Below are 26,281 nucleotides of genomic sequence, written 5' to 3' on the forward strand. Positions count from 1 at the left end.
GAAGGCCACGAAGCAACAATGCAGCATCTGTCACCTGGGCTGGTCGTGGCAGTGCCCACGGGTGGGGGGGGTAGAGGGCGCGGCGCGGAAATAGTGCGCGCGCTTCATCCGCCTACACCTTGGCCCCTGCACAGCCCCTCTTCTCGCTCGCATCCTGCCTGGAACACCCACGGAATGGTACGTCGTCGCAACGAATTCCTCGCCAGTGATGGTGCTAATAATACAAGATGACATGCAATGGAGACGCAATCCATCGCACAGCAGAAAAGGCATGCGCGCGGGGCAGAAAGAGCCAGCACCGCGCTCTGCTACCCGGGGGCGGGAGCGCTGCGACACAGAAGCGTCGCCCGCATCGCCTCTCGCACCTCCCAGTAATTTAGCATCGGAGTGGAGGCCACGTCGAGGATGCTGAACTTGTTTGTGGCAGTCCACTTCCACGCCTCCGCAACTGAGAAGAACGGCCGGTTGTTCAGTGTTTGGAAGTACTGCTCGTGTGGTGCGTGCGAGGAAGCTGCCAGTGCATCCTGCTCCGGATTGCCGCCGTATCGCGCCCCGTGACTGCGGCTCAGCCCCGGGTCCGCCTCGCCTATAGCCTCCGCGCTCTCCTGCGAGCCCAGGGTCATGCTGTAGTTTTGGTATGTGCTGTGACTGACCAGGGAGCTGTCGAGGCCGTTGGCCAAGTCGGTGGTGGGGTTTGCGATGCCGTGCAGGTTGCGGAGACTCCAGCTAGCCGCCACCGCGTCCCACATGGCCGGATCTTGGAGTGAGAGCCCCACCTTACCATACCGATGCACGTCCAGCATCCTCCCGTACGCCTCCACGAGACTGCCGGAGCCGGCAGCGTTGCCCATCATGGTACTAGTGGCAGACAAGATCGCCTCACTCGGCACCATCTCCCGCGGCATCGTCATCAAATGACCCACCAAGCAGTGCAGCACGCACGCTATATCCGAAGGCGAAACCACAACATGGCTGAAAGATTTGATCTCCGCATTGTCGCCGCCGCCGCTCTTGGAGTTCTCGCCACTCTCCACTGTAGCAGCCGCAGTGTGGTCAACCGGCCGCCGCTCGTCGGACCCAACAGACTGCAACCCCCTCGGTTGTTGATACGCCGCTTGTGTCTCGGGTGACATCGAGCGGCTCACCGGGGTCCCCATCCGGTGCATTGTAGAGCTCATCGTTCGCTCGAAAGTCGTCGACGAGATCGCCCTCGAGTAGGACTGCAGCAAGGTCGAGCGGGTCTGCGGCAGTCGAGAGCGCAACAGCTCCTCATCGGGCATGAACAGGATCGCCAGCGCCTTCAAGATAGTCATCCATCTGGGGATGCGGCGAAGTGCAAGTGCGCCTGGCGACATCCCAGCTGCAAAGCTACCACGGACCACCAGTAGCAAGTGCCGAAGGTAGCGCGTGACAGTACCTGACAGGGTGACGGTCTCTAGCAACGACTGCCCGTCGGGCGCCGTCATGACTTCCAGCATGAAGCGCTTGTTCACAATACTCGAAGAGGTTGCAGTCGCCGTTTGCAACACTACGGCACTATCGCTAGCGAGCGTGGAGACGTATGTGGAGAGTGTGAAGAGCGCTCGCAGCGGCTCGGGCAGCAGAATCGCGTAGTTGCGACTGCTGCAGAAGGCCACGATGCGCAGGGTTGGGACTCGAACCGCACGATGATGATTTCGCACCTGCTCAAACATTAGTAGGTCCACGAGGGCCAACTGCACTGCGGCTGATGCGTCGGCAATGCCGTGCAGGCAGACTACGACTACCTGCCGCTGTGCAACCGTGCTGCGCGACGGCGGCGAAGACTGGTTCCGGGTTTGCGAGGCGCTGGTGGGCACGGCTGTAGGAGCAAGCTCCTCGTGAAGGCTCTCCCCCGGGCTCGCATGGAAGACGGAGACTTCCTCTGAAGTCGACGCCCCGACTACACCGCCATTGCCAGCCGCCGCGGCGAAGGGAGGCCCCGTTGCCGCCATTTCAGCCCTCACAAGAAAGCCGCACAGGTCTTCTGTGGTGGTGCGCGGGGTGATGGCGAAGTCTACGTATTTAGGGCCCTTCGGCATCGATGTGATGAGGTTTGTGTTGAGGTGCGCCGACTCGTGGAGCACGAGCAGGTGCGTGTTCGGCACGCAGCAGCACACAGACACCAGCGCATAAAGCTGCCGGCACTCACACGTGACCGGGTTGCTGGTCGCCGGCCATTGCCGGGTGAACGGGTGCGGAAAGCACTGAATGAGTGAAGGACGCATCTGTCGACGTGCAAAATTCACAATGGACGTGAATATGAAGGATGAAAGATGATGGAATGTGCTGCCTCACATATGTGACAGCGCTCAGAGGAGGAAAAGTATAAGATCATAGGGGTGGTGCAGGAAAGATACCAAAGAGAGACGCAAGTGACGTTACACCAGCTTAGTGATAGTGGTGTGAGGAGAGCCACTGACGAAGCTGTGCGGTTACCGCCTCACCCGCCGGTTTTTTGTTTTCGGTTTGTAGGGTAGCCTGTTGACTCCCTTTCTGTTTCTGCTGCGCTCCATCCATTCGACCACGGCTAACGCCCTCGCGCATGCCAGACTGTTCCTGCACATACGGCGGCCCCACCCCTCATTTTGTTCCTTAATTTGGAGAGGAATCCCGTAGCGAAGAAGGGAACCGAAAACAGTGAAAACGTGTGTTGGCCTCGGCAAAGGCCACAAAGGAAAAGACCCCAACAGTAACCGAGCAGCCAGCGACAACGCATAGTGTGTGCGTGCACATAGATGCTATCCCGCCACACGCACACAAAGGTCATAGCGCCATCAAGTAAGAAAGTGGACGTGAGGAGAGAAAAGGAGAATAAGGGCCACGGGCTGTTTTCGTTTCTTCAACGCGCCCACTTCTCTGCCAATACAACATGAGTCACGCACCACTCCATCCCCTGTCCGTCACAGGCCCCATCGCCTGGTGCAGTGCAGCGGGAGACACACACTCGCTAATGCAATGCCGACCCGGCCATCAGAGCACGGCCCCTGCCTCGGACCCCACCCACCACCAGTAGGCAGTGCAAGGGCCGGGTGGGGTACGTTCGAGTCACGCCGACACTCTGCCTGACACATGGATGGCGCACATGTGTGCACTGCCGCAGCTCGCTCCGACGCAGCGCCATGCAGGACCTGCCCGCGGACATCCGTAGCGATAATTCGCTCAGGCTTCCCTGCGCCGTACGCACGTGACCCTGTCACCACGCTGAGGTGGATCGGCATCGGTCAGGACATAGAGGGGGGGGAGGTAAGGGAAATCTAAAGGAAAAGAATGAAATTGATAAGACACGCGAGGCACGCAAAGGCGGAAGCGAAAAAAGCAAGCAAGCAACCGACCGTGGCGTGTGTGTGTATGTGTGTTCGTGTGGAGAGAGAGGCATAGACGAAAGGGAGGGAAAGAGGCACAAAGCGTGAAAGCGGGCGGGTCATCTAGGGAAACAACATAAACGACGAAATATGAGAAGCGATAGAAAAAAGAAAACAGCAACTTTTCCGCCTCCCTCCCTCCCTCCCTCCAAAAATAAAAAGTGAGGGAGGGAGCGTGTCGAGCAGAGACAGGAAAGGGGGGGGGGCAGTGCCGGTGGCGGAATCGAAGTTACGAAAGAACGCAAACACCGACAGTGAGGAACGCACGAGAAAAAAAAGGCAGGGAAAGCCTACATTGTTTTCGTTGCTGCCAGGCGTACTCAGCCAAGCTCGTCGGAGAGCGCGTCGGCTACGTCATCCTCTTGCTCAAGCCCTGCTTGCCGCCCACGGCTCTGTTGCCGCTGCCGGCTTTCTCGTGTGCTGAGTGGGTAGTTTCCATTTGTACCGTCTAGCCTGCCACCAGGACCGGCGCCAGAGGCGTAGGCGCCCCTGCCGCTTCCCATGTCATTGGCGACATACACCATGTCATCATTGGCATCAAAGTAGTTCGGCTGACTCGTGTACGCATCCCCGCCATCGAGGTCGCTCCTGCCGTAGCCTCTTTGCTGCTGGTGCGAAGGGTCGCGCGGATCTGGCTCCACCTGGTAGTTTTCGTCGTCTTCCCTGGCGCGATCGCCGCGTCGGCGGCGGTGACGACTCCGATGCTTCGTGTGCGACACATGCTGGGTATGCTGTTGCGGCTGAGGTGGGTCGTAGATCTCGCCAACGGTGTTCATCATGCTCGCGTCCTCTTGTGGTGACCATGCATCTATGGTTTCACCGCCGCCATCTGCGTGATCAAGCATAAGGCCATTGTTCCCGTCGCCGTAGGAGGGGTCGTCAATGCCGAAGGTGCCATCGTCGCCGAAGCCACCCTCCTGGATCGAAAGGGGATCCACACTGCAGATCACCTCCGACCTACCAACGGCGCCGCCGTTGTCCGTGAAGTAGTCTTCAAAGGGAACGTTGAAGAACTGATCCGCCGGCCCGGCTTCGAAGGTGTTGCCTAACCCGTTCCCGACGCCGCCGCCGCTTACTTGTTCGGGTGGAGAAGCCATCAGATTCTCCCTCCAAGCAAACCCCATGTTGTCCAGCTGCGACTCATTGTCACCGAAGGTCCTCTTCATCTGCTCAAACTGCTTCTCCTTCAAAGCCCGTGCCACCTGCTCTCGCATTGCCTGCACAAGCGCCTCGAAGGCCTCCTCCGTGATGAGCTGGTAGGAGCGAACAATCCGCACTTTCTGCCCCTCCTTGATCGCGTTGCGAGCGTCTTCGATGATGGCGTTGCGCTGTGCCGTGTGCAGCCTCAGCAGCGGCTTGCTCGTGTTGCAGAGGAACCCACGCGACTCCCACGGCGCGTCCGCCTCGGAGAACAAGATGATGCCCTCGTCGTTGGAGAAGTAACACAAAAAGATGAGCCCAAAAATGTAGATGAGCTCGGCCGCGCATGTCGCCGCAAACGGCCAGTACACGGCCGTGGAGAAGATGGTGTAGCCATCGAACTCGCTCTGCAGCAGCTGTTCGTATTTAGTCTTCCGCATCTCCTCCGCACAGTGCTGCAGCGCACGCTGAAAGAGCTGCCGGTTACCGTCGAAGGCCCAGACGAGCACAACAATGGCGATGGAGTACACCTGCGTCATCATCACGGTAATGTGGTAGAGGGGGACGTGTACGCCGAAGATGCGAAGGTGGCGGTTGCCCTTGGTGTAGTTGAACGCAACAAGGAGGTTGTTGACGAGGAGCAAAAACTCGAGCACGAAAAGCCCCGTCACGTATTGTGCCGTCGTCATGAGGCCGTAGCCGATGTTACCTGCGGTCACCTCCACCGTACCGCGGACGTTGCCCAGCCGGATGCTTCCATTGTAGGTGCAATCCTCCATGACCAAAAGGATGGCGTCGGATATGACGAGGTCTCTATTGGTGTAGTACGACGGCATCGAGTTGCTCAAGCGGATGTGGAAGTCAGAGAGAAGAACTACCAAGCTCATCAAGTGAATGGTGTTAGCGAGCATGTAGAGGGACTTGAAAACGAACTCCAGTGCCCGACGCGGGTACTGCGGGGTGGGGTAGATAAAGAACATTGCCGCTACGCGATGCAGCGTTTAACACACACACACACACATACAAGAAAAAAAGAGACAAGACAACTCTGTCGTCGCTGGCTCCTGGCAATGTCTTGTCGGTCGGTTCGGTGACAAGAGGGTGAGAGGGCAGCGACGGGCATAAACCGAAGAAAAAAGAAAGGGGCGTACAGGGTGTGGCAGACTCAAGCAGTTTTCAGATGAAGAGGAGAGGTCCGACGGGGCAGCCGTGTGTGGCGTGCCAAAAGAAGGTTGAGTGAGAGGGGGGAGGAAGTCAACGTACTTGTTTGTGCGTGTGCCCCTGTGTGACGGATGGGTAGGCGAGGGGGTCAGGGACGCAGAGAAAGAGGAGCCAGTAGGACGCAGAGGAGAAGGCCATGAAGTTCAAAAGCATGCAGGAGATGAAACACCGGAGGCGAGTTTTGTCGCGCGGCAGCACAGGGAGAGAGACGTACATGATAGAGCATAGCAGGAACGCCTTGCGGCAGCATCCGTGGAATTCCAAATTCACCTTGATGCCTTTCTCTTCAACTTTTTTTTCACACATTAGATTTTGCGGCGTCGCCGTTCCTCCACCTGCGAAGTTGGCCTTCAGCCACCTCTCCACCACCATCAGCACATTGGGCAAGCCCCCCCCTCCCCTTTTCCCCCAACCCAGCATGACAATCTCATGCCCACCCACGCATACGGGAGTTTGCGAGAGTTATAGGATGCGTGCACCAAAGGCGAATAGACAAGGAGGAAGCGGGGTCGCACCATGCATGCAAGCCAAAGGCACAAAACTCCACTGCTTCAGTACGTCACGTCGAAGTCCCTGCAAGAGTCCTGTCGGTTCACGGTTGTGTGCAGCCTCCCCTCCTTCAACGCCGCTGCTTCTTGAGACGCGAGATACGCCAGGAGCTGCCTGTCTCCCACGACTTTAGGATCGGTGTGAAGCGCTCAGCGGCTTGCTCCTTCGTAAGGCGCCCGTCCTTCGGTCTTGCGTAAAAGGCTGGCGCCAGCTCCACCAACCACTTCGGCTCGATCGCCAGCAGCTCCGTCATGTACTCCCGCTTCGTCATGCGGAGGTCGTCGTACAGAACGTACTTGGGTGGGTCATCGATGAGCACGGAGGAGGGGTGCACGTACACCTCACGCCTGTCGGACAGTGTGACGTACGAGCGAGTGTGCGAGTCGACACGCCTCGCCGCGTTGAAGAAGTACCCGGCCGTGATGGACTTGCGTACCTGGTCGAGGTTTGTGTCATTCTCGTGTGATATGTGCTGGTTGCGCCGCGCCAGCATCTCCTTGAGCTGGTCGCGTGTGTCACGTGCCTCGACCAGCATGCGGTGCTTCAGGAAGTTGTGCTTGCTCCAGTCCTCGGACATGCCGTTCTCCACCCAAGCGTCGTAGACCGCCATGAGCGTGAGCTGATCACCCTCTGGTTGCATGAACTGGCGTCGTGCCGCGTCAGACGCATCTTGCTGATCTCGAGGGCGGTAGAAGACGCCACGCTTCTGTACTGCCAGCATCGACACAATTGTGAGGACCGGCTCGCTGCAGCCCAAGTCCACTGCAGTGAGTAGCGTTTTGCTCTGCGAGGGGTCGATGGACAACTGCGCCATGCGGCTCCCTAGCGGAGTCAGCAGTCCGTCGTCGTCGAGCGCCTCAAGATATCGCAGCTTCTCTAGCGCTGAGACAATGGCCCCCTTCGGAGGGCAGTCCATGAGCTCGAGGTTAAGGAGATCGAGCCCCATGGCCTTCAGCTGCAGGGTAACGTGGAAGAGGCTTGTCCGCATAATGTCTGGCACCGTCTCCGACACCATGTCCGTCGTGAACTGCTTCTCCGTGTACATGCGGTAGCACTTGCCGGGTCCGATGCGCCCCGCACGACCAGAGCGCTGCTTCGCCTGCGCTTGAGACACCGGCATCACCTTGAGCTGATCGATGCCGTGCTTGGCGTCGAAGATGTTCTGCTTGCAGAAGCCGCTGTCAACGACGTAGTAGAGATTGGTGATGGTGATCGACGTCTCGGCGACGTTCGTGGCCAGTACGACCTTGCGGCAACCAGGTGGGGTGGGCTCGAACACCTTCGACTGCACCTCTTGCGGCATGGTGGCCGTGAGAGGCAGCACCATCAAGTCAGGCAACGGCGTGCTCACCTGCCGCCGCAGCATCTCCATCCAGCGAAACAGCTGTTCCCCACCCAGCTCGATCTCTTCCTGGCCAGTGAAGAAGACAAGGACGTCCCCTGGAGGCTCCTGCAGGTGAATCATCATGACCGTCTGCAGGGCGGCTCGCACGTAGTCGGTGGTGGGGTCGGTGAGGTAGTAGGTCTCCACAGGGAACGTGCGACCTTCAATCCGAAAAGGCTCAGAGGCGCCAAAGTAGGCGCAGAACTTCTCCGTCTCGAGGGTGGCGGAGGTCACCATCACCTTCAGCACCTCGTTCTTCCGCAGCGCCTGCCGCACGATAGCGAAGAGGAGATCGGTGCTGATGGAGCGCTCGTGCGCCTCGTCGAGGATGATGACGCTGTAGCGTTGGAAGCTGTCGTCTAGCAGCGCTTCGCGCAGCAGCATACCGTCTGTCATGTACTTGATCTTTGTCAGAGACGAGGTGACATCGCGGAAGCGAACGGTGTAACCGACCTCCTCGCCAAGGCGGCAGCCGTACTCCTCAGCGACTCGCATGGCAAGCGTCTCGGCGGCGACACGGCGGGGCTGCGTGCAGGCGATCACGCCTCGATCAGCGTACCCGTGCTCCGCCAGGTACTGCGGAATCTGCGTCGTCTTGCCGCTGCCTGTCTCTCCGACAAGCACGGTCACCCGGTGTGCATCTACAAAGTTCAGTAGAGCCTCCTTCTTCGCGTAAATCGGGAGGGAGATGCGCTGCTCCTGTATCGTCTGCATAGTCTCGGGCAGGCCAAAACGCGGTTTGTGTCCAAAGCTGTGTTTCATCCATGGCGCCAGCTTCGTCGGCATATCCTGTGGTCGGAAGCCACTCTCCTCCGGCAGCACATTCAGCTCCGAGTGCAGAAGGGTGGGCTGTGTCGAGTACTCCTCGCTTTCTAACGCCCCACCTCTCCGTCCGTAGCGGTCCTCGTCGAGCACCGACCTATCATCGCGGCCGCTCATGATCGCCCCAAAGTCGTACTCGCGGGATTGCTGCTGGGTACGCTGCGCCTTGCGGGCGATGACGCGACGCTCCATATTGATCTTCTCCTGCATCTGCGCCACCGCCTCCATGCTGTTCAGCTTTGACAAGTCGCCCTGCTGACGCTGGGCGAGTCTGTCCAAGATGGCTTGACGGTGCTGCGGCGTGCGGGCGTCACGGAGCAGCTGCGACGGCAGCGGTGCACGGTAGTTGATGCGACGGTGCAGCATCGAGGAGAAGCCCATGTTGCGCAAGAAGCGAGGTTCTTCGTCGTTCAGCTCCACGTCCTGCGCGCCGCCGCCTTCTTCCTCGTTGTCCTCGGAGCGCAATTTGAGCAGCTCCGCTTCATCGGCAAGACCACTTCGGACGTGCTGGGCGAGGCGGAACATCTCCTCTGGCGAGACCTTCATGGCATTCTTGCGCTCCGCAGTGGAGGTGTTCATGCTCGTCGTGTCAACACCGCCGTGCATGTGCCGCTGCTGCTGCTGGTAGGCAAGGCGAGCCGCTTCTTCAGCGCTACGCTTGGCATCATCGGCCAGCAGCAATGACCCGACAGCGAGCCCTGTCTCCACCGTGTCCGTAGTGAGGCAATCGTGAAGGACGTGGTACAGCTGCTGAATGCTTGACATGGGTATGTCGGGTTCCTCGTCTGCCTCGGCCTCGCCGTTGATAGCAACGGAGAGAGAGTGCAGGATGTGCTGCTCCGTCACCGCCTCACGTTGGGCAGCGGCGTCGGCCTCCTCACCTTGCGGCGTCATCTTCTTCGCCGCCTCCCTCTCGGAGCAGTAGAGCTTGACGAGCCCTTCCACGTCGTCAAGGTAGTCGTCACTCTCTTCTTGGGTGGCGGGGTGGCCCATCATCTGCTCCAGCTGCTCGTAAAGAACCGACTTGCAATACAGTTCCTGCAGCTTCATGAGGAAAGACATGTCCTGCTGCTCGGCGATGGCGTCGTCGTCGCCACCCACTGCCGCCACAGCGTCGCCGACAACGTTCATCCTTCTTCCTCACTCACACTCGGTCTGCGAGCAACAGGATGGATACGCTAGAGGGGGATTGAGGGAGGGGGGCGAGTTGCGCAGTGCAAACACACCCACAGAAGCTGAACGCCTTCAGTGCGCCAGAAGGGTAGGTAGATAGGTAGCAGCAGAGTAACGCACTCCTTAAACACACACACAAGAAGGCGAGGCAGGAGGAAATGAATGTGATCCCCCCGACCAAAAGAAAGCAAAGCAAAGCCTTCTGCACCACTTACAAGTGCACGCCAACACATGCAGGAGAGGTGAGAGAGCGAAGTTGGTCGACTTTAGAGGTGGGAGATGGGGGGGGATAGAGGAGATGATAGGGTGATAAGTGTGCTACAGAAAGTGAGAGAGGGGTGGGAGGTGCATTGTGAGAGGGGAAACAGAGATGAGCATGCGGCCTTGTTTCAGAGTGAAAAAGGGCGCGAGCGGGGAAGGGTGGGGGTGAGGAGGATGCGTGGCTCTCTCCTGCACTGGGGTTACTTTTTTTTTGTGATTGCGTGTGTGCGTGTTCTCTGTTGCTGTCGAGTCCGTGTCACTTTACACAGATGAGCTATGGAGTGAGAAGGAGGGTAAGGAGGGAGAGAGGGGAGGGGGAGAGGAGGGCTCACGGCGGGTTGGCAGGGGCTTCAAAACGTTGGAGGACACACACACACACACACGCACAAAAAAAAGAAAGAGGCGGTGTGTGTGTATGTGTGGGAGGGAGTGGGGAGGGGAAGTGGAGGGGGGGGGAGTGGAGAACAAGAAGAGGGCAATTGCAGCAACAACACACACACAAAAAAAACGGTACACGCATACAAAATGGAAAAAATAAAAACGCGCAGCGAGTCGGAGCACAGACGAGGGATAGCCGGATAGCAGTCCGGGAAGCACGCAACACAGGACACAACAAAAAACGGGAAGGAAAAGGAGAAAAAAAAATAGAAAGGGAGAACAGCAGGTGAGCTGCTGCATGATGAGGGAGGATAATGCACAGAGCACTCTTCCGGTTTGCTGCTTGACAATCGTGTAATAACGACGCCTCCCTTTTCTCCCGTTTGGTTGGTTGGCTGTGAAAGACCCCGACAACGTTGCCCCTCTTTTGTTTTGTTTTCTCTCCTTGCCTCCTTGTCCCTCTCTCCTCACCACACCACACCCCCTTTTCGATGCCCAAGGGGACGCAAAGTGCGCGTAGTCACACACCCACACCAACACACAAGAAAGTGGTGTGGAGAGGGGAGGGCAGAGGGTGATGTAAGACAAAGACACAAGCCAACAGAAACGACGGCCACAATGTAAAGAGGGAGTGAGAGCGACGGCGGCATTTCGCAGCGCCGTCGCTGCTGCTGCGTGATACGCATGACGAGAAGGCACTTCCCTCTATGGCACACAAGAGAGAGCGAAGGGGGGGGGGCAGACGACCGAGTGATGCTGTGCCCTGCATATATGCGCCACCGCACTTGTGCGAATACTGGCGACCTGCTGGAAAGTCATGACTTCAGCTGAACAAAGGAATACCGAAAGCCGCCAGCACCGAGAGAAACTGCTATATCCAGCTGGGTATCAAGGAGGGGTGGGATGGGGCGGGGTGGTGGTGGTGGTGGGAAGCGAACGGAGACCTACATTTAGATCCTCGACCACAAGCGACGGCTAGTCAGCGCTGCCCAGTTTTGCAACCGTGTCACCTTACTTCTGCCGCGGTGGCCGCCGCCTCGAGTTCGGCTTCCTCCTCCAGTGTTGATGGCGCAGACATAAGGCCCAGCTTCTTTGGGGCGGCGCCGGCTGCAACACGCTTGAACTGGACAAAGCCGTACGGGCTGGAGCCGACGTTCTCCAGATCGCCCATTTCGACGAGCTGCTGCTTCGTTACTACAAAGGAGAGGCCGAAGACGGCGTACTCGGCATCCCACAGCTCGACCAGCTGCTTCTCCTTGTTGTAGCTCTTCACGATAGCCACACTGCGGCCGAGGTTCGACAGCTGGTGCGTGCGCAGAACGTCGTAGTTCAGCAGAAGGACCGTGTCCGAGGACCGCGTAGACTTCTCCAGAAGCTCGTCCAGCTCCTCGTCCACGTCGATGTCCTCCAGAACCTGCACTGAGATCGTCTCTTGGGTCCCGCTCTGGTGTCCATTACGCGATTCGAGGAACTTCCGGCACCCTTCCGCCATGAAAGAGGCGTCGATCTTTTTGTTGATGATCGACAGCGACACCTCGACATCACGCCACGCAAAGGCCTGGCTGCCGCGCCGCCGCTGATCATCCATCGTCTTCAGGTACGCCTCGTAGAAGATCTCCTCCGGGCTGTAGTAGTATCCCAGTTGCGAGAAGGCGAAGGACATCCCTTGAAAGTGGGGGCTGGGGCTAACAAGGAAGACGTTCAGAACGGGCAGCAGTTCGAGGCGGAAAGGACGGCTGCACGGCGGCGCGAACACCGGACCTGCCGCAGCCGAGGGTGCGGCAGCACGCGAGACGCGCAGCACGCCGCGGGTGCGCTGCTTCCGTGTGACATCGCTGTCCAGCACGGACTCGAACACCTCTAGCAGCGGTGCCGACCACTCACGCAGGAAACTGTTGGGGTTCGCGTCCGCCACGCGCACGCTTCCGAGCCCCGCGTCGTAGCCGACGACCATACCAAGGGTACCGAACGGGTGCGAGGCCCCGTTCACGAGCAGGTGGCTGGCATCGAAGTGCAACAGCAGGAGATGGTTTCCGTCGAGTGACGTCTGGATGAGTTCCTCGAGCTGCGGCAGCTGCAGTGTGAGGAGCCCGTCCGCGTTGCTTTCCCCATGATACGCCTTTACTTGGACCTCGTCCTGCAACCCCACCACGCGCAAGTACTGTGTCAGGCACACGTGCATGATCTCCAGCGTCAGGTTGCGAATGACCAGGGCAGAGATTTCGAACGGAAGGCGTTGCACCACGTCGTCAAACGTGGTCGGAACGCCGAGCCGGGTGCATGTCATGGCTACCATCGTCGGCATGACAGGCAGCGAGGGAAACGTGAACGCCTTCGGCACGGCAAATGCGGTCTTGCCTTCCCAAGAGCTATTCAGCTCGTGCTGGCGCTCCACTAGCTCAAGTCGACTCTCCACTGTGGGAGCCATCGTGGCTGGGGCACCAACGCGCCGCGACGCCGGATTCGTGCCGCGCTTCGAGAAGATCAGGTAGCCGTTGCCGGTCATGGCCTTGTGAAGACGATCCAGCGGGCACGACCAGGTGTGCGAAAACGTCTTCGGGTGGGCATCGATCAGCACGGCCGTTTGCATTTCCTGATCGTAGCCGGCCAGCACACACCACTGCGGTTCTTCCACAATGTACAGCACATTGTGCGCCACGCATGCATTGTACATTATCACCATCACATGCTCCGGGCACTCCGGGTCCACGTTGGCGTCCTTCACGTTGATAAGGATGGACTCGAGGTCGAACACCGATATCGTCGGCACCGCGTCCTCGCGGAAGATCTTCGTGAGCACCGGGTAGAGGTGCACGTCCACGTCGCGCTTCGACCGCTGCACGTAGCCGGCGGCGTACTCGTACACCTGCTCTAGAGGTAGTACGCCATCCACGAACACCTCGGCTGGCAGCTTCATGGTCCGGATAATGTCAGACACCGGCAGGCCGTTGCCGTACCCGTGCGTGCCAGGGCGAACACCGGCCAGCAGATGCATCGCCCACGCCACGCCAACGATGTGGGGGCTGATGTGATGAGAGATGGCCACGGCGTTCGTGCCCAGCTGCGTCGTGCCAAGCACCTTTCCGCTGAGCAGCTCTGGCGTCCAGAACGTCTTGATCTCGTCCGTGGTGAACTCCGGGTTGAGCTCCTTCTTGAACACGCGAATGAAGCCGTGCGCGCGATGGCCTTCCTTGGCCGTCATCATTGCCTTGAAGAGGGACGCCACGGGTACCTCCTTCAGCTTCACGTGCAGCGAGTCGTTCACAACGCCCTCAGCGATGGTCACCATAAGCTGAACGGCGTTGCGAACGTCGACTACTACTGCATACGCACCCTCGTTTCGTGGGGAGTACTGCCGCTCCATATGGTGCGGATTCGGCCCTAGCACGGAGGTCGCAAGCGGGGAGTTCAGTTCGTCTTCGTCTTCGAAGGCGTCCACAAGCATCGCTTGCTCCAGCACGTACGGGTCGTAGTTGACGATGCGGATCGCCTGCGTCTCTTCCTCGCAGTCCTGTGTGATAAGGCGCTGGAATTCCGGCAGCTGCATGCGAGTCTGCCGGTCACCCACCTCGTTCGGGCCGAGTTCCACCTGCCCCATCGTCGGCGACACGTCAAGGTGCACCGCCTCTAGGCTGTAATCGCCCTTGAAGCGGTTATCGACGTCGAGGAACTCGCGGATGATGCCCGTCATGATCGGCAGATGTGGCGATCCGGAGTGCAGCATGTGGAGCGGGGACTGTGTGGCGAAGAAAATGTCTTCGAGGGTGACGCGACGCCGGCGATCCTTGCAGTTCGCGTCACCGCCGAGTAGGTAGGAGAGAGCCACGGCAGCAGCGCCGAAGTGGCTGCATTGCATGAGGTCAGTGAGCGCATCCGGGTTTTCAGTTTCGTAGCTGCGAAAGAGGCTCATGCGCGCTTTTCGGATCTCGAGGACTTGCTGACGGGTGTGCTTGGACTGCTGTTGACCAACCGAGGCAGAACCCGCACTCCTGTTCGTCGCGTCGTTTGTCGCGTTGCCAGGCAGGGGAGTGGCACCGCCCTGAACGAAGTTCAAAGTTGTCACCGTGCTGGCGCCAGGCGCGCCGCTGTAAGCCGTAAATCCAAAGCCGGTGCGGCTCTCCGGTATTGGTGCTGTGACAGCCGTCGAGGCGCTATTGCGGTTTAGTCTGTGGAAACTGCCCGCACTGACACCCATACCCCCCTCTGGTGTGACTGCTGTTGCGGTGGGGCTGAAGGAAACGAGAGATGATGGCCGCCGAGCTCCTCCTCGGTCGGAGGTGGCTTCGTCATCCGTGGTCCTGTGAGGGTCGTTCAAGGCGACCCCACTGCCGTAAATGCGGTCCTGGCCCATGAGGCGTCGATTGACCGAGCAGAGCTGCTCGAGCTCCCCGAGCGCGGTCTCCCACTTCTGCAGGTGATCCTGCACCGACGGTGCACTACCCATGCTTGCCGTGTCGTTTCTGATGTCAACAGGGGGAGGGAGGGAGGGGTTGGCCACCGAGCAGAGAGCAGGAAAGAGAGACTATCGCCGTCTCTGTGCAAGTACGCATGCGCACGCAGTGGTCGTGGTGGTGACCTCCACGAGGCCAAAAATAGAAACTGAAAATATATAAACAAGAGACGACAGTAAAACGCCGTAGTAACTGCGCTTGCCGTTCTGTGTGTGTGTGTGTGGGTGTGCGGTGATGTTGCACCCTTCTGCGGTGTCACGAGAATGACGTTCAACTGAGTGACAGTGCGCATGCAGGCACAGAGAGATGTGATGCAGCGGACGGTGGGGGAGGGGGTAGGCATGCCCACCCAGCCACAACACCGTTGGAGAGGTCAAAGACCAAAGCAGTAACGCCGACAGGAAATACAGAACCAGGGACACAGAAGTGGAAGGTCAATACGGAAGAAGAGATGCGAGACCACTTCGTCAGGAGCGACAGAGGGCGAAATATGCGAAGAGATCCAGAGGGTGAGCAAGCTGAAAGCAGCGCACTGCAGTGGTGTGACAGCTATCGATGAATGTGACGATACCAATGACAGGGGTGTCCTATTTCTCTGTTTGTGCCGGAGGCGACACTGCGACACACCACTAAAGGGGTTTTCTCCTTCTTACCCCCCCCCTCCTCTGCTTGGACTTGACTGCACCACAAGCAGCAGGCGCACAGGAGCAGATTAACAACACACAAAAAAGAGTACACCAAACACACAAATACGCGGACGCCCCAGAGAGAGAGCGAGACAGTGGGCGCGTAATGGGGGTGGAAAAGCGGAGATAGAGAGGGGGATGGGCATCCCAGAGCGGGAGCTGACCGAAAAGGGTGATCTTCACCACAGCGCCGCTCCTTGTGCCCTTCGCTCCCTCAGCAGCACTTACTATCGTCACACTCTACGAGAGCACTCAGCACTTGAGCGATGATATTGGTGTGCTCACTTGTGGACAACGCAGTGTCCGTGCTGCGACCTTTGCCGAATTGCTTACAGAGCGCCTCCTCCTCTCTCGAGAGAGCTTCTGTGTCCTCCTGCATATAGTTGAGGTCCTGCTGCAGCTTGGTGAGTGTGGCCTTGGCCGCCTCTACCTCTTGCGCATTGCGGGCACGCAGCGCATCAAGTTGAGCTTGCAACTCGGCTACGGTGCTCATCGGTTCGTTCGTCGTCACGGTGTACCTTCAGACTTCTTCTTTTTGTTGTTAATTTTCAATGAAGGCCACGTAGGGAAGGGGGTGAAAGGCAATCTGAAGAAATGCGAATGGAATACGAGATGAGTGGCGTTGTGTGTGGGTGTGTCTGTGGGGAGGTGTGGGTGTGCGTGTGCAGCTGCAGTGCAGCGCGAGGCGGCAGGACGTAAGGCACGAGGAAAAAGACGGCCAGTGAAAGGGAGAGGATGTGGCCCGAGAGGGTGTCTAAAAAAAAGCAGTGGTACACCCATGAGGCTCATGCATAGCAGTGAGTCGAAAGGCACCTCGGCACATGCATTGGAGCCACTGCAAGCAGCAGTGCAGGGAGGCGGTCACCTTCAAAGGAGAGCATGCAAGCCACTGTTCATGGAGTCACTCCGTCCTCCCTCCTGCATGCTACTACGCATGCGAGCTTCTTTACCCACGTAGAAGCTCTACAAGAAACGGCGATGAAGCGGAAAAAGCAGTGCTGCACCCTAGAGAGGCGTCGACACCTCCATCCCATCTGAGCACACACAGAGAAGGATACCTTCGCAGGCGCAGACCACGCCACACCCGAGCGAGCACAAGAGGAAACGCGTCCTTCCAACGCACACGAAAACCTGTAAGCAACCGGCGAAACTGTCTAGTCCTCGGAATACGGCCGCCGTCGTGGCACTCGATGGCCGCCACGGCCCGTTCTCGCCTCCCTCCAAATACGCCTTTCTTCTCACCCCTCCTCGAAGTCCCTACACGTCAGATGAGTCGAGGTTATTGATAAAGCTTGTTTTCACGTACGTCTCCCCCTGCCATACGGAGTATACGCACCCGGGCACACACGGAAAAAAACACGAGTGTGCATGCGTGCGTATGCGTGTATGCCAGAGCGTATCTAAAGGTGTCCTAAGCGTATCGTTGTTCATCGTGTAGAAGGGAGGAGGAGGAGGAGGGGGAGGAAGGCAAGCAGTGAAGAGGGTGTGATGTGATTGTCCGTGGGCAACGACACCTCGACACCGCAACTCAAGCACAGGAAGGCTCTGGCAGCACTGCACCGGCCTCGTCGTGATACACACGCAGAGAGAGAGATACATGTGGACACACAAGCAACCACCAAACGGCAACATCTCAGATCACTGCACTTAGCGACGAAGGTATGAAGAACGGAGAGAGGGGGAAGGGTGCGAGCAGGAGAGAGGGAGAGGCAGGCAGAAGACGTTTCTTCCTCTTCCACGTGCCCCTCACCGCTCATCCCCTCGTGCCCCCCGCCCTCCCCTCACGAAACCGACCTCTCCGCTTGGAAATGTGATCTTCCCCACACGCGCAGACATAGCCCAGCGTACCACACTTTGCATGGTCGCAGAACCTCACACACGCACACAAGCACACGTGCTCACCGACCCAATTAGAGACTCGGAGCGCCACGGGCGCCCGTGCCCTTGTTACGGGGAGAGGGAGAGACAAAGACGGGAAATGGCCACAAGGAGAGGAGGCAGAAAGAAGAGGACACGTGGACAACGGGTGCATGCGGAGAAGGATTGCATGACAGCGTGTATGGTTGAGAGGGACTTGAGTGGACATGTAGGTCTCCACCATTTCCCCATCAGCAGGGGTGAGTGGGGAGAGTGAGGGAGCCAGGGCCTTCTTGAGTATTCTTGTAGCATCTGCAGCAGATTCAAAGTGCTGTGGTACTGTGAGGGCGTGCAGTGCAGTCTCAGCAAAGCCTGCAAGTTAGAAGTAGGGGGCGGGGAGGCGACGGCGACCCAGCAAGCACACGTGCTCGTGCTACCGCAAGCGCAACCGACTACAGTGTCCGCCACTGTCCCTTACATTTTGCCCGCTTGTTTAAAGTTCTTTTGTGTTTTCTGAAGTGCGTTTCGCACCGAGTGGTGGGTTAGCCCCGTATGTTGTACAGATAGTGAAACATTCGTAGGAGAGATCGAATCACATGAGGAACACACACACACACACAGAACGAGTCATCGTTAAAAGTGCCTGCGTTCCAATAAGTGTGTATGTGTGTGCGCGGAATGGGGCAAAAAAAGAAGAGGAGCGCATCACACGAGCACCAACAGAGCGTGCATGTGTACTGGGGCAAGACCGACGATACAAGCGCAGACAAACATCACCAAAGAAAACCCCACCAAGACCAGCAACGCGGAAGTGGGCAGAGAACCCACGGGAAACACAAAGCAAAGGAGAGGGCAGACAAGCTCACATGAACACATCCGAAGGAAGAACGGCACACAGCAAACAACAATCGTAAAGATATATCTTCCCTCCCTCTCCCCTTTCCCGCACGCACACACGACAAGACACATGCAAAACGACGGAGCCTCATAACCGCAAGACACAGACACAGACACAGACACACACACATACACAAAGGGAAGGGGATAAAGGAGGTACGTACGCACATGCACAGACATCCAAAGAACCACTCCCACGTACGTCGTCCAAAACCGGCGGTCGCCTCACATGGCCGATCAACGCAAACCATGGAAGCATACATACGGGCAGAACAAGAGACGGAAAACATGACGAGAGCCGATCGATACATCAACCCGAACGAGAATGGCAACGAAAGCAGAACACCAGGACACACGAAAAGAAACGCGAAGGCACAGAAGACGTAAAGGCAGGAGAGGTGTGTGTGGGGGGGGGCGATACCTGTACATCGAATCACGCGCTCCCTGACACCTAAGTGAGAAAGAAAAAAAAGGATTACATTCGCGAGGGGAGACTTATGATGATGTGGAGGGAGAACGGGGACGTGTGTGTGTGTCCGTCGGTGGGGAGGAGGAGTGGTGCGGAAGCAAAGCGAAGGCGATCATGTCGCTCGCACCTCCACGGTGTATGACGACAAGGAAGAAAATGGACCACGAGAACAGGCGAGTCGATCAAGTCATACGGGGACACACATACAAGCGGGAAAAAGAAAAAAGCGTCGCACACGGTTTACGCACAGCCACGTGAACGAGTACATAAGCATATATACATGGACGTGCCACTAGACAAAGATAGAAAAATAGATACACGGTATCTTGAGTAAAGAAGGGATTGGGGGGAAGACTACTGTGCACACGCCCACTATCCAGGCAACCCGAGGCGGCACTCAAGACGTGGGGAAGGAAGAGGGGGGTGGGTGGGCGGCAAATAAAAGTGCAAGGAAACGCACCCACACAACGAGTTATGTCTCTTATGGACTACGATGAGGTACACTCAAACATGGGCACCGAGGTACACATACATACACACATTTAACACCGACTACCAATGTAATACGCACGCCCGGTGTTTTCTTCCTCTCCATCTGGCACCCACCCACACACACACACACACACGTACAGATACATCATCCTGCACGCACGGAGAGAGAAAGCGTAGAGACTGATGCGGTGGGGGAGGGGGGTTGGTAGGAATGAGAACGGCAAGAATAACGTCCGCAAGAAAAGAGCGCACACACATAAAGGAAAAAGCGAACAAACAAAACAGCATCCACCAGGTTGCAGAGAGCCTACCGGCGACTAGTAGAGGCATTCGAACGCATGGGCTGGCTCGACAAAGGCACCCATGCACCCACTCTCGATGCTGCGATTGGCCATGTCACACCCGGAGATGCCCACACAGGGGTATACAGTGTTGCCCTTTAGCCCACTTTGCTCATCCAGCATCATGCCCACGTACTTGCCGTTCATAAACATTTGCACCGCGCCGGCGTTGGTGTCCACTACAAAGGAGGCAACGCCGCCGCTGATGGGCACGAAAAGACGCCAGAAACTGTGCTTCTCGACGCCGTTCACGAACACTTTCGAGGTTTGTAGATCCATATAGGCCTCCCAAGGCTTGCTAGGCGGCGTAGGAACGGCGCCAATGGCCTGCAGAAAGCTCGGTTGCGCCAGGTTTTGGTCCAGCAGCGGCTCACTTCTCTCCGCGTCCATCGCAACAGCCTTGCCGAACTCTATATTCTGCAGATCTTCATCGTTGGTGTAAACGCAGCTGGTGCAGAAGCCGACACGACTGTTGTCGGTGTTGATGCGGTAGGAGAAGAGGTACTTGCCTGTGTTTGGCCGCATCGCGAGATCGCCAATGACAGGGCGGTACGGCAGCTCACCACCGCCCTTGTGCCAAACGCTGTTGCCCTTGATGGTGTAGATGGGGCAGGCATGAGCCCAATCAAAGGTCACGCTTGTGACGCTCGTCGGCGTGGCAGGTACATAGGGGCTTGGCGCACCGTCCTCTATGGACTTCTGCGTATCGCTCAGCCGGTGGCTCGAGAAGGGCTTCTTGACTGCAGGCATCCGAAACATTTTCTTGCAAGGAAGGATCGAGCAAAGTGGAGGGTTAACGAGACCGGGACGGCGAAAACAGGCGTTGAGTTATACAGAGAGCGAGCGGGCGATCAAAATCATTTGTTCACTGTGATGGTGATGCTTGACGAAGGGAGCAGTCTCTTAAGCCTGCCCCTTTCCCTTGGAAATTCGTATGCGCACTCCAGCGCCTCAGCTCAAGCCCTTCGTGTATGCTCGTATCTCGTGTCGTCGGCTTGCCACCGCCCCACTGCAGCGAGGAAGACGTCTATCAGGAGAGGGAAACGGTGGGGACGTGTGGAGCAAGGAGGGGACGAGAGAGGGAAAGGTGGCGTGTATGTCCGTCAGACAGGCACGAACGCAGCGAAAGAAAACTAACTACGTCTCGCTCTTTTTTTCCTTTTTCGTTTGTGACACTCCTCCGTTTTGTGTGTGCGTGTGTGTGCGTGCGTGTGTGATGGAGCAGACGATGTTTGGTCTGCCTTGCGCGCACACGAGGAGAGAAGGCAACGTGGCTGTTGGCGGGAAGAAAATGAGGTACGTGGGAGGGGGAGCTGTTCAATGGAGGAGCAGGTGTACGAACAGTGAAGCACCCCCACAAAAAAAAAGCAAAGGCGAAAGCAGGAAGTAGCTGCAAGGTGGTGGTGGGAGAGGGGAGGGTGCAAAGAGGTTTGTGATTGCAGCTGTGCCGTGATGCTGTCCAAGCGTATGCTCGCTGGTACGTGGACGTACACATATGTGTGTTTCCGGGACAGTAGAGCGAAAAACGACGAAGAGTTGACAGGCATTGCACATGAAGGGTGAGAACACATCAGCCTGGAGCGCGTGCTGCGACTCACGGCATACATGCGTGCGTGGGCCGGTGAGCCACTACACTGCCTCCTCTGCCGCGGCACCCCGAAAGCGCGTTGCACACCACCGTGCTCCTCTCCCTCCAATTCGGCTCTTTTGCTCAGCTCGCTCTCGCCGAGGGCGAGCAGCTGCTGGCGTGTTGGTGCTGCCAGACACCACGTCTCCCAGGCGACGTGGAGGGCATCTGCGTGTCTGTCTGCTGCTTTGGGGGTCAAATGACATGGAGAGAGCAAAACAAAACCAGAAAGAACAGGAGAGGAGGAGAAATCAAAGAGAAGGGAACCTCAGTGTCTGCCAAGGCTACTGTGACTGCTGCGGGCGTAGCAGAGATCTGCACACACACACACGCGCACACACATCCTAACGGACCCCCTCCACCCACCCACCCACACCCATTGCCTTCGGAAGACTCGCCATCACGCAGCGATATACAGGCAAGGCATGGCCACCAGATCACCCAGAGAAACTGGAGTGACTGGCAGGTTGCGCGCGTGTGCGTGTGGGAGAAGTAGGCACAAGGGAGAAGAGTCAGGGAGAGAGTAGAGGCGAGGTGCAAAGTGTGTGTAGCTGTGGCACGGCGCCTTACTTCTTCTTGGCCACCTGCTTGCCCTTCGCCTTGCCGCGCAGCTTCTTGTTGCGGTTGCGACGCTCCTTCACCGACTTGCGGGCCGGCAGGCGAGCCTTGCCGAAGCCCATGCGGGTCTTGCGGTAGTTGGGCTCGAAGCGCTTCAGGGACGCGAGGTCGTCGTAGATCAGACCGAAGCCGGTGGTCTTGCCGCCGCCGAACTTCGTCTTGAAGCCGAAGAGGGACACCTGGCTCGCATCCGGCACCTTGTAAAGCACGGCCAGCTTCTTGCGGATCAGCTGCGTCGGCACGGTACCACACCAGTGCGGGTGGTTCACCTCCACGATGAACTGCTTGCGGTTGAGCAGCTTGTTCACCTTGAACTGGGAGGTACGGATAGACACCTCAGCCTTCTTCTTTTGAAAGACCATGATTCCTACTGTAATCCTCTTCTACGCATGCGGAGGCGAGGCAAAGGCGTGTTTCGTGGATGTGATTGGCAACGGATGCGATGAGGGGGTGAGGGCAGGGAGGGGGAGTGGGAAGGAAATGGTAGTAGCGATAGTGGCGCAGAGCAGCGCGTCATGGAGGGGAGAGGAACTGACGTGCTCGAAGGGTATTTGCGTGACAGGCATTGCACATGAAGGGTGAGAACACATCAGCCTGGAGCGCGTGCTGCGACTCATGGCATACATGCGTGCGTGGGCCGGTGAGCCACTACACTGCCTCCTCTGCCGCGGCACCCCGAAAGCGCGTTGCACACCACCGTGCTCCTCTCCCTCCAATTCAACTCTTTTGCTCAGCTCGCTCTCGCCGAGGGCGAGCAGCTGCTGGCGTGTTGGTGCTGCCAGACACCACGTCTCCCAGGCGACGTGGAGGGCATCTGCGTGTCTGTCTGCTGCTTTGGGGGTCAAATGACATGGAGAGAGCAAAACAAAACCAGAAAGAACAGGAGAGGAGGAGAAATCAAAGAGAAGGGAACCTCAGTGTCTGCCAAGGCTACTGTGACTGCTGCGGGCGTAGCAGAGATCTGCACACACACACACGCGCACACACATCCTAACGGACCCCCTCCACCCACCCACCCACACCCATTGCCTTCGGAAGACTCGCCATCACGCAGCGATATACAGGCAAGGCATGGCCACCAGATCACCCAGAGAAACTGGAGTGACTGGCAGGTTGCGCGCGTGTGCGTGTGGGAGAAGTAGGCACAAGGGAGAAGAGTCAGGGAGAGAGTAGAGGCGAGGTGCAAAGTGTGTGTAGCTGTGGCACGGCGCCTTACTTCTTCTTGGCCACCTGCTTGCCCTTCGCCTTGCCGCGCAGCTTCTTGTTGCGGTTGCGACGCTCCTTCACCGACTTGCGGGCCGGCAGGCGAGCCTTGCCGAAGCCCATGCGGGTCTTGCGGTAGTTGGGCTCGAAGCGCTTCAGGGACGCGAGGTCGTCGTAGATCAGACCGAAGCCGGTGGTCTTGCCGCCGCCGAACTTCGTCTTGAAGCCGAAGAGGGACACCTGGCTCGCATCCGGCACCTTGTAAAGCACGGCCAGCTTCTTGCGGATCAGCTGCGTCGGCACGGTACCACACCAGTGCGGGTGGTTCACCTCCACGATGAACTGCTTGCGGTTGAGCAGCTTGTTCACCTTGAACTGGGAGGTACGGATAGACACCTCAGCCTTCTTCTTTTGAAAGACCATGATTCCTACTGTAATCCTCTTCTACGCATGCGGAGGCGAGGCAAAGGCGTGTTTCGTGGATGTGATTGGCAACGGATGCGATGAGGGGGTGAGGGCAGGGAGGGGGAGTGGGAAGGAAATAGTTCGAGAAGACGAAGCACTGGAATGATCCACGAAGATGGAAGGAGGCGGGTGTGGAGTAAGATAAGCGGGCATCAATCGTGGATTGAGGTCGTCGACGGCGTTGCCAACGTCTTTCGCCTCCCCAGCCGAGGTGAGATTCGCCCATAGTGACCAGAGCGCTGATCATCGAAGAGGACGAGGAGGGACGAGCAGCCACACGGCCGCATGGAAAAGAAACGTTTTCATCTCCTGTCGCGTGGACGCCTCACACCCAGGAGATACCTCTCGCGAAAATGGTTGCAGGCGTAGGCACGGGGGTGAGGAGGGCATCGTCGGTGGCACCAAAGTCGCACGATCATCACACACTACAGGGCCATCCCCCTTCCACACCTCCATGGCCTCGCTACCGTGCCCATGGTGAGCATCTGCATGCCTATACGTAGTTCTCATGGTGTACGTCACCTCCTTTTCGTTTGTGCGCTTCCACTGCTGGAGCTGTTGCATCTTGTCCATGACGACGCGACTAAACAGCGGCTTCCATTGACAGCAACGGGCTACGGCAAACAGCCTGGAGACCTGCGTACACCCACCCATACAAGGAGAAGAGAAGACGCCGGAGTAAGTCCATATCCAATGGGCTTTACATGCTGAACACTTTACATCAAAAGAGAACGCGGAAAAAAAGGGGTGAACAGAGAAGAGGACGTGCGTTAAACGGCAGCGACTGCCTCAGCAAGCGCGCTGCAGAGAAGCTCCTCCAGTACCTCCTCCGTTGCCACGGCAGAGCTGGCGTTTCCTCGACTCAGCGTTGCCGCTGCTGCGGCGGGCACGGCTTCTGTGTTGGTGACCTTCGCGGCATGCAGGACTCGCATATTGGCGTACGTCACGTGGCGAGGGGCGCACAAGGCTGTGAAGGAGCTCTGAACGGCGGGCGCGGCGACCAGGGAGCGGATCAGCTCGTCCATCACCCCTTTCACGAAGCACACCTCTGTCGCCGTGGCGGAACTTGTGGTGGTCTGGGAGGCGACTGGTGACAGTGTGGAGGACACCGGATCAACGTGGCTATTGTAGAGGAGCGGCGTGTAGGTGGTATTCAGCTTCTCTGATCCGTAGAGGGCCTCATAGTCGTCCCGCGGCATCACTCGCGCTTGCAGAAGGAGGCTGAGGAATGTGGCACTGCTGCCGCCGTCACTCGAGGAGTTGAGGCTAGGGAGCGGCGTTGCTCTAGTACGGCGGCCATGGCGACTTCCACTGCCACCATGCTGCTTTTCTTCCCCGTCGCTCGCCGCGGCGCAAGGCACGACAGCGCACGTCATAAGTCGCTCCAGAACTTGGCTAGTGCTGCCTGCGTAGAAGAGTATCTTCAACGTCTGCTGCTTGCCGGGTTCCACAACGCCTTCGGAGGGGCGCACGACGACCTGTGCGTCACCCCGCTGCGGGCGATCGAGGTGCCAGGTGTAGCGCATGGCAGTCGGGCAGCCGGCGGCGAGCTGCAATGTGCAGGTGCGCCTGCACAGTGTAAAGTATGGGACGGCGCCGAGCCTGCAGACGTCGTCGGACAAGAACGCAGCGTGCGCGCGCGCGGCGAGGGTGGGCGGGACGGCAGGAACTTGCATCAGCGCATGGTCGATCCACTGCATCACCGACGTCGCCGTCACCTTGCGTGGGTGGTAGCCGCTGGCAACCAGATCGACGTAGTAGCCCTCTCCCTGCACTGTCTGCAGCAGGACGCTCACACGGTACTCTCTCGCCTCCAGCGGCCTGAAGTAGAAGCCAATGTGGACCGTGCCGCGTGGCGAAACCGTGCCCCGCGGGTCGACGCACTGAAACACAGGGAAGCCGTAGTGCTCTCGCGCTTGTTCCTGCAGTGCCATCAAGTCGACCGAGTACTCGACAGGCTCATCAAACGGGTTTGTCGCCGTGATGAACTGCAGCGGCGGCTCCATGTCGCCGAGGGCGACCGGCATCAACTCGTACACCTTCTGGTGGTGGAAGTTCAACGCGCATACCTCAGCAGGCAACGTGCGTCCTTCCAGCACCACGGCGACGCGCCGCCAACTGCGGCCAACGCGCAGCACCATTGGCAGCCGATGGACACCCACCTCGCTGTGCACGTAATGCACCTCAAGCTGAACTGTCTGCCCAACATCAATGCTTCCCTGCTGCGGTATCACCGTCACGAGTCCACGATCAATGATGTAGTACAAACTTTCCAGCTCTGTGTTTTCCAGGCACCAGCGCTCTCTGTTAGCCTCATGCTGCGTTGGCAGCATCACATCGAACGGCGCAGGGCAGTCGCCAGTGTTCTTGAGGCTCACCTTGAGGCACACGGTGCTGTCCCCTTCGTGCGCTACGCCAAGATCCACCGAAATCGGGTCCAATCCGCTAACGTAGTGCTGGAAGGAGGCGTGCGCGCTATTGTCGCTGTCCTCAGGCTCCGCAGCAGCCGTGGCGAGCTGCGCGTTGATGGCGTTGAGGCTGAGCTGCTGCCACGCCAGCGGCCGCGCCACGCCGGGGAGATCGACGTCCACCACCTGCACTGCTGGGTGTGCAGCCCGCAGACGCCAGCGGCAATGGGGGTGCCGTTCCGCCTCCTCTGCGGTTGGCACGTTCGGCACGTTGGCCAGGTTGGTGGACAAGCCGCTAACGATGGCATAGACGAGGAACTCTGTCAAGCCCGGCGCAGGCTGCGCCGCCACGAGCACTGTTGTGTGCGTGCGCGCTGGTAGGACACCGCGGCTGTTGTGAAGGCGCGGCACCACCGCGGCGGCGGTTCCCGACTTGCCCGCGTGCACCAGCATGGC

General features: G+C 58.4%; 9 protein-coding genes across 9 annotated transcripts in view; all 9 read right to left on the minus strand.

Annotated features, from left to right (window-relative positions):
- Positions 1-308: 308 nt before the first annotated feature.
- Positions 309-2,246, minus strand: LMXM_36_2810 (conserved hypothetical protein; the record flags this gene model as incomplete). The annotated part of the gene is made up of 1 exon (XM_003874583.1): positions 309-2,246. The coding sequence occupies one exon, from the start codon at positions 2,244-2,246 to the stop codon at positions 309-311; it is 1,938 nt and encodes a 645-aa protein (XP_003874632.1).
- Positions 2,247-3,703: 1,457 nt separating this feature from the next.
- On the minus strand, positions 3,704-5,503 carry LMXM_36_2820 (conserved hypothetical protein; the record flags this gene model as incomplete). Its single annotated transcript, XM_003874584.1, has 1 exon — positions 3,704-5,503. One exon carries the CDS (start codon positions 5,501-5,503, stop codon positions 3,704-3,706), a length of 1,800 nt encoding a protein of 599 aa, XP_003874633.1.
- An 860-nt stretch (positions 5,504-6,363) lies between these two features.
- Positions 6,364-9,630, minus strand: LMXM_36_2830 (putative dead/h helicase; the record flags this gene model as incomplete). The annotated part of the gene is made up of 1 exon (XM_003874585.1): positions 6,364-9,630. The coding sequence occupies one exon, from the start codon at positions 9,628-9,630 to the stop codon at positions 6,364-6,366; it is 3,267 nt and encodes a 1,088-aa protein (XP_003874634.1).
- Positions 9,631-11,317: 1,687 nt separating this feature from the next.
- On the minus strand, positions 11,318-14,755 carry LMXM_36_2840 (conserved hypothetical protein; the record flags this gene model as incomplete). Its single annotated transcript, XM_003874586.1, has 1 exon — positions 11,318-14,755. One exon carries the CDS (start codon positions 14,753-14,755, stop codon positions 11,318-11,320), a length of 3,438 nt encoding a protein of 1,145 aa, XP_003874635.1.
- A 907-nt stretch (positions 14,756-15,662) lies between these two features.
- LMXM_36_2845 (conserved hypothetical protein) lies at positions 15,663-15,941 on the minus strand (the record flags this gene model as incomplete). Its single annotated transcript, XM_003874587.1, has 1 exon — positions 15,663-15,941. The coding sequence occupies one exon, from the start codon at positions 15,939-15,941 to the stop codon at positions 15,663-15,665; it is 279 nt and encodes a 92-aa protein (XP_003874636.1).
- Positions 15,942-19,480: 3,539 nt separating this feature from the next.
- On the minus strand, positions 19,481-20,263 carry LMXM_36_2850 (conserved hypothetical protein; the record flags this gene model as incomplete). The annotated part of the gene is made up of 1 exon (XM_003874588.1): positions 19,481-20,263. The coding sequence occupies one exon, from the start codon at positions 20,261-20,263 to the stop codon at positions 19,481-19,483; it is 783 nt and encodes a 260-aa protein (XP_003874637.1).
- Positions 20,264-21,697: 1,434 nt separating this feature from the next.
- LMXM_36_2860 (40S ribosomal protein S24e) lies at positions 21,698-22,111 on the minus strand (the record flags this gene model as incomplete). The annotated part of the gene is made up of 1 exon (XM_003874589.1): positions 21,698-22,111. One exon carries the CDS (start codon positions 22,109-22,111, stop codon positions 21,698-21,700), a length of 414 nt encoding a protein of 137 aa, XP_003874638.1.
- An 850-nt stretch (positions 22,112-22,961) lies between these two features.
- On the minus strand, positions 22,962-23,375 carry LMXM_36_2870 (40S ribosomal protein S24e; the record flags this gene model as incomplete). The annotated part of the gene is made up of 1 exon (XM_003874590.1): positions 22,962-23,375. One exon carries the CDS (start codon positions 23,373-23,375, stop codon positions 22,962-22,964), a length of 414 nt encoding a protein of 137 aa, XP_003874639.1.
- An 812-nt stretch (positions 23,376-24,187) lies between these two features.
- LMXM_36_2880 (conserved hypothetical protein) overlaps positions 24,188-26,281 on the minus strand; it is a gene marked incomplete at both ends in the record, with an annotated part of 5,087 nt that continues 2,993 nt past the window's right edge. The window contains one exon of the mRNA XM_003874591.1: positions 24,188-26,280. Within this exon, the coding sequence (XP_003874640.1) occupies positions 24,188-26,280 (2,093 nt within the window). The remainder of the gene's footprint in view (position 26,281) is intronic.

This window comes from Leishmania mexicana, chromosome 20, assembly GCF_000234665.1.
Source record: "Leishmania mexicana MHOM/GT/2001/U1103 complete genome, chromosome 20".
Classification (NCBI taxonomy): Eukaryota; Euglenozoa; class Kinetoplastea; order Trypanosomatida; family Trypanosomatidae; genus Leishmania; species Leishmania mexicana.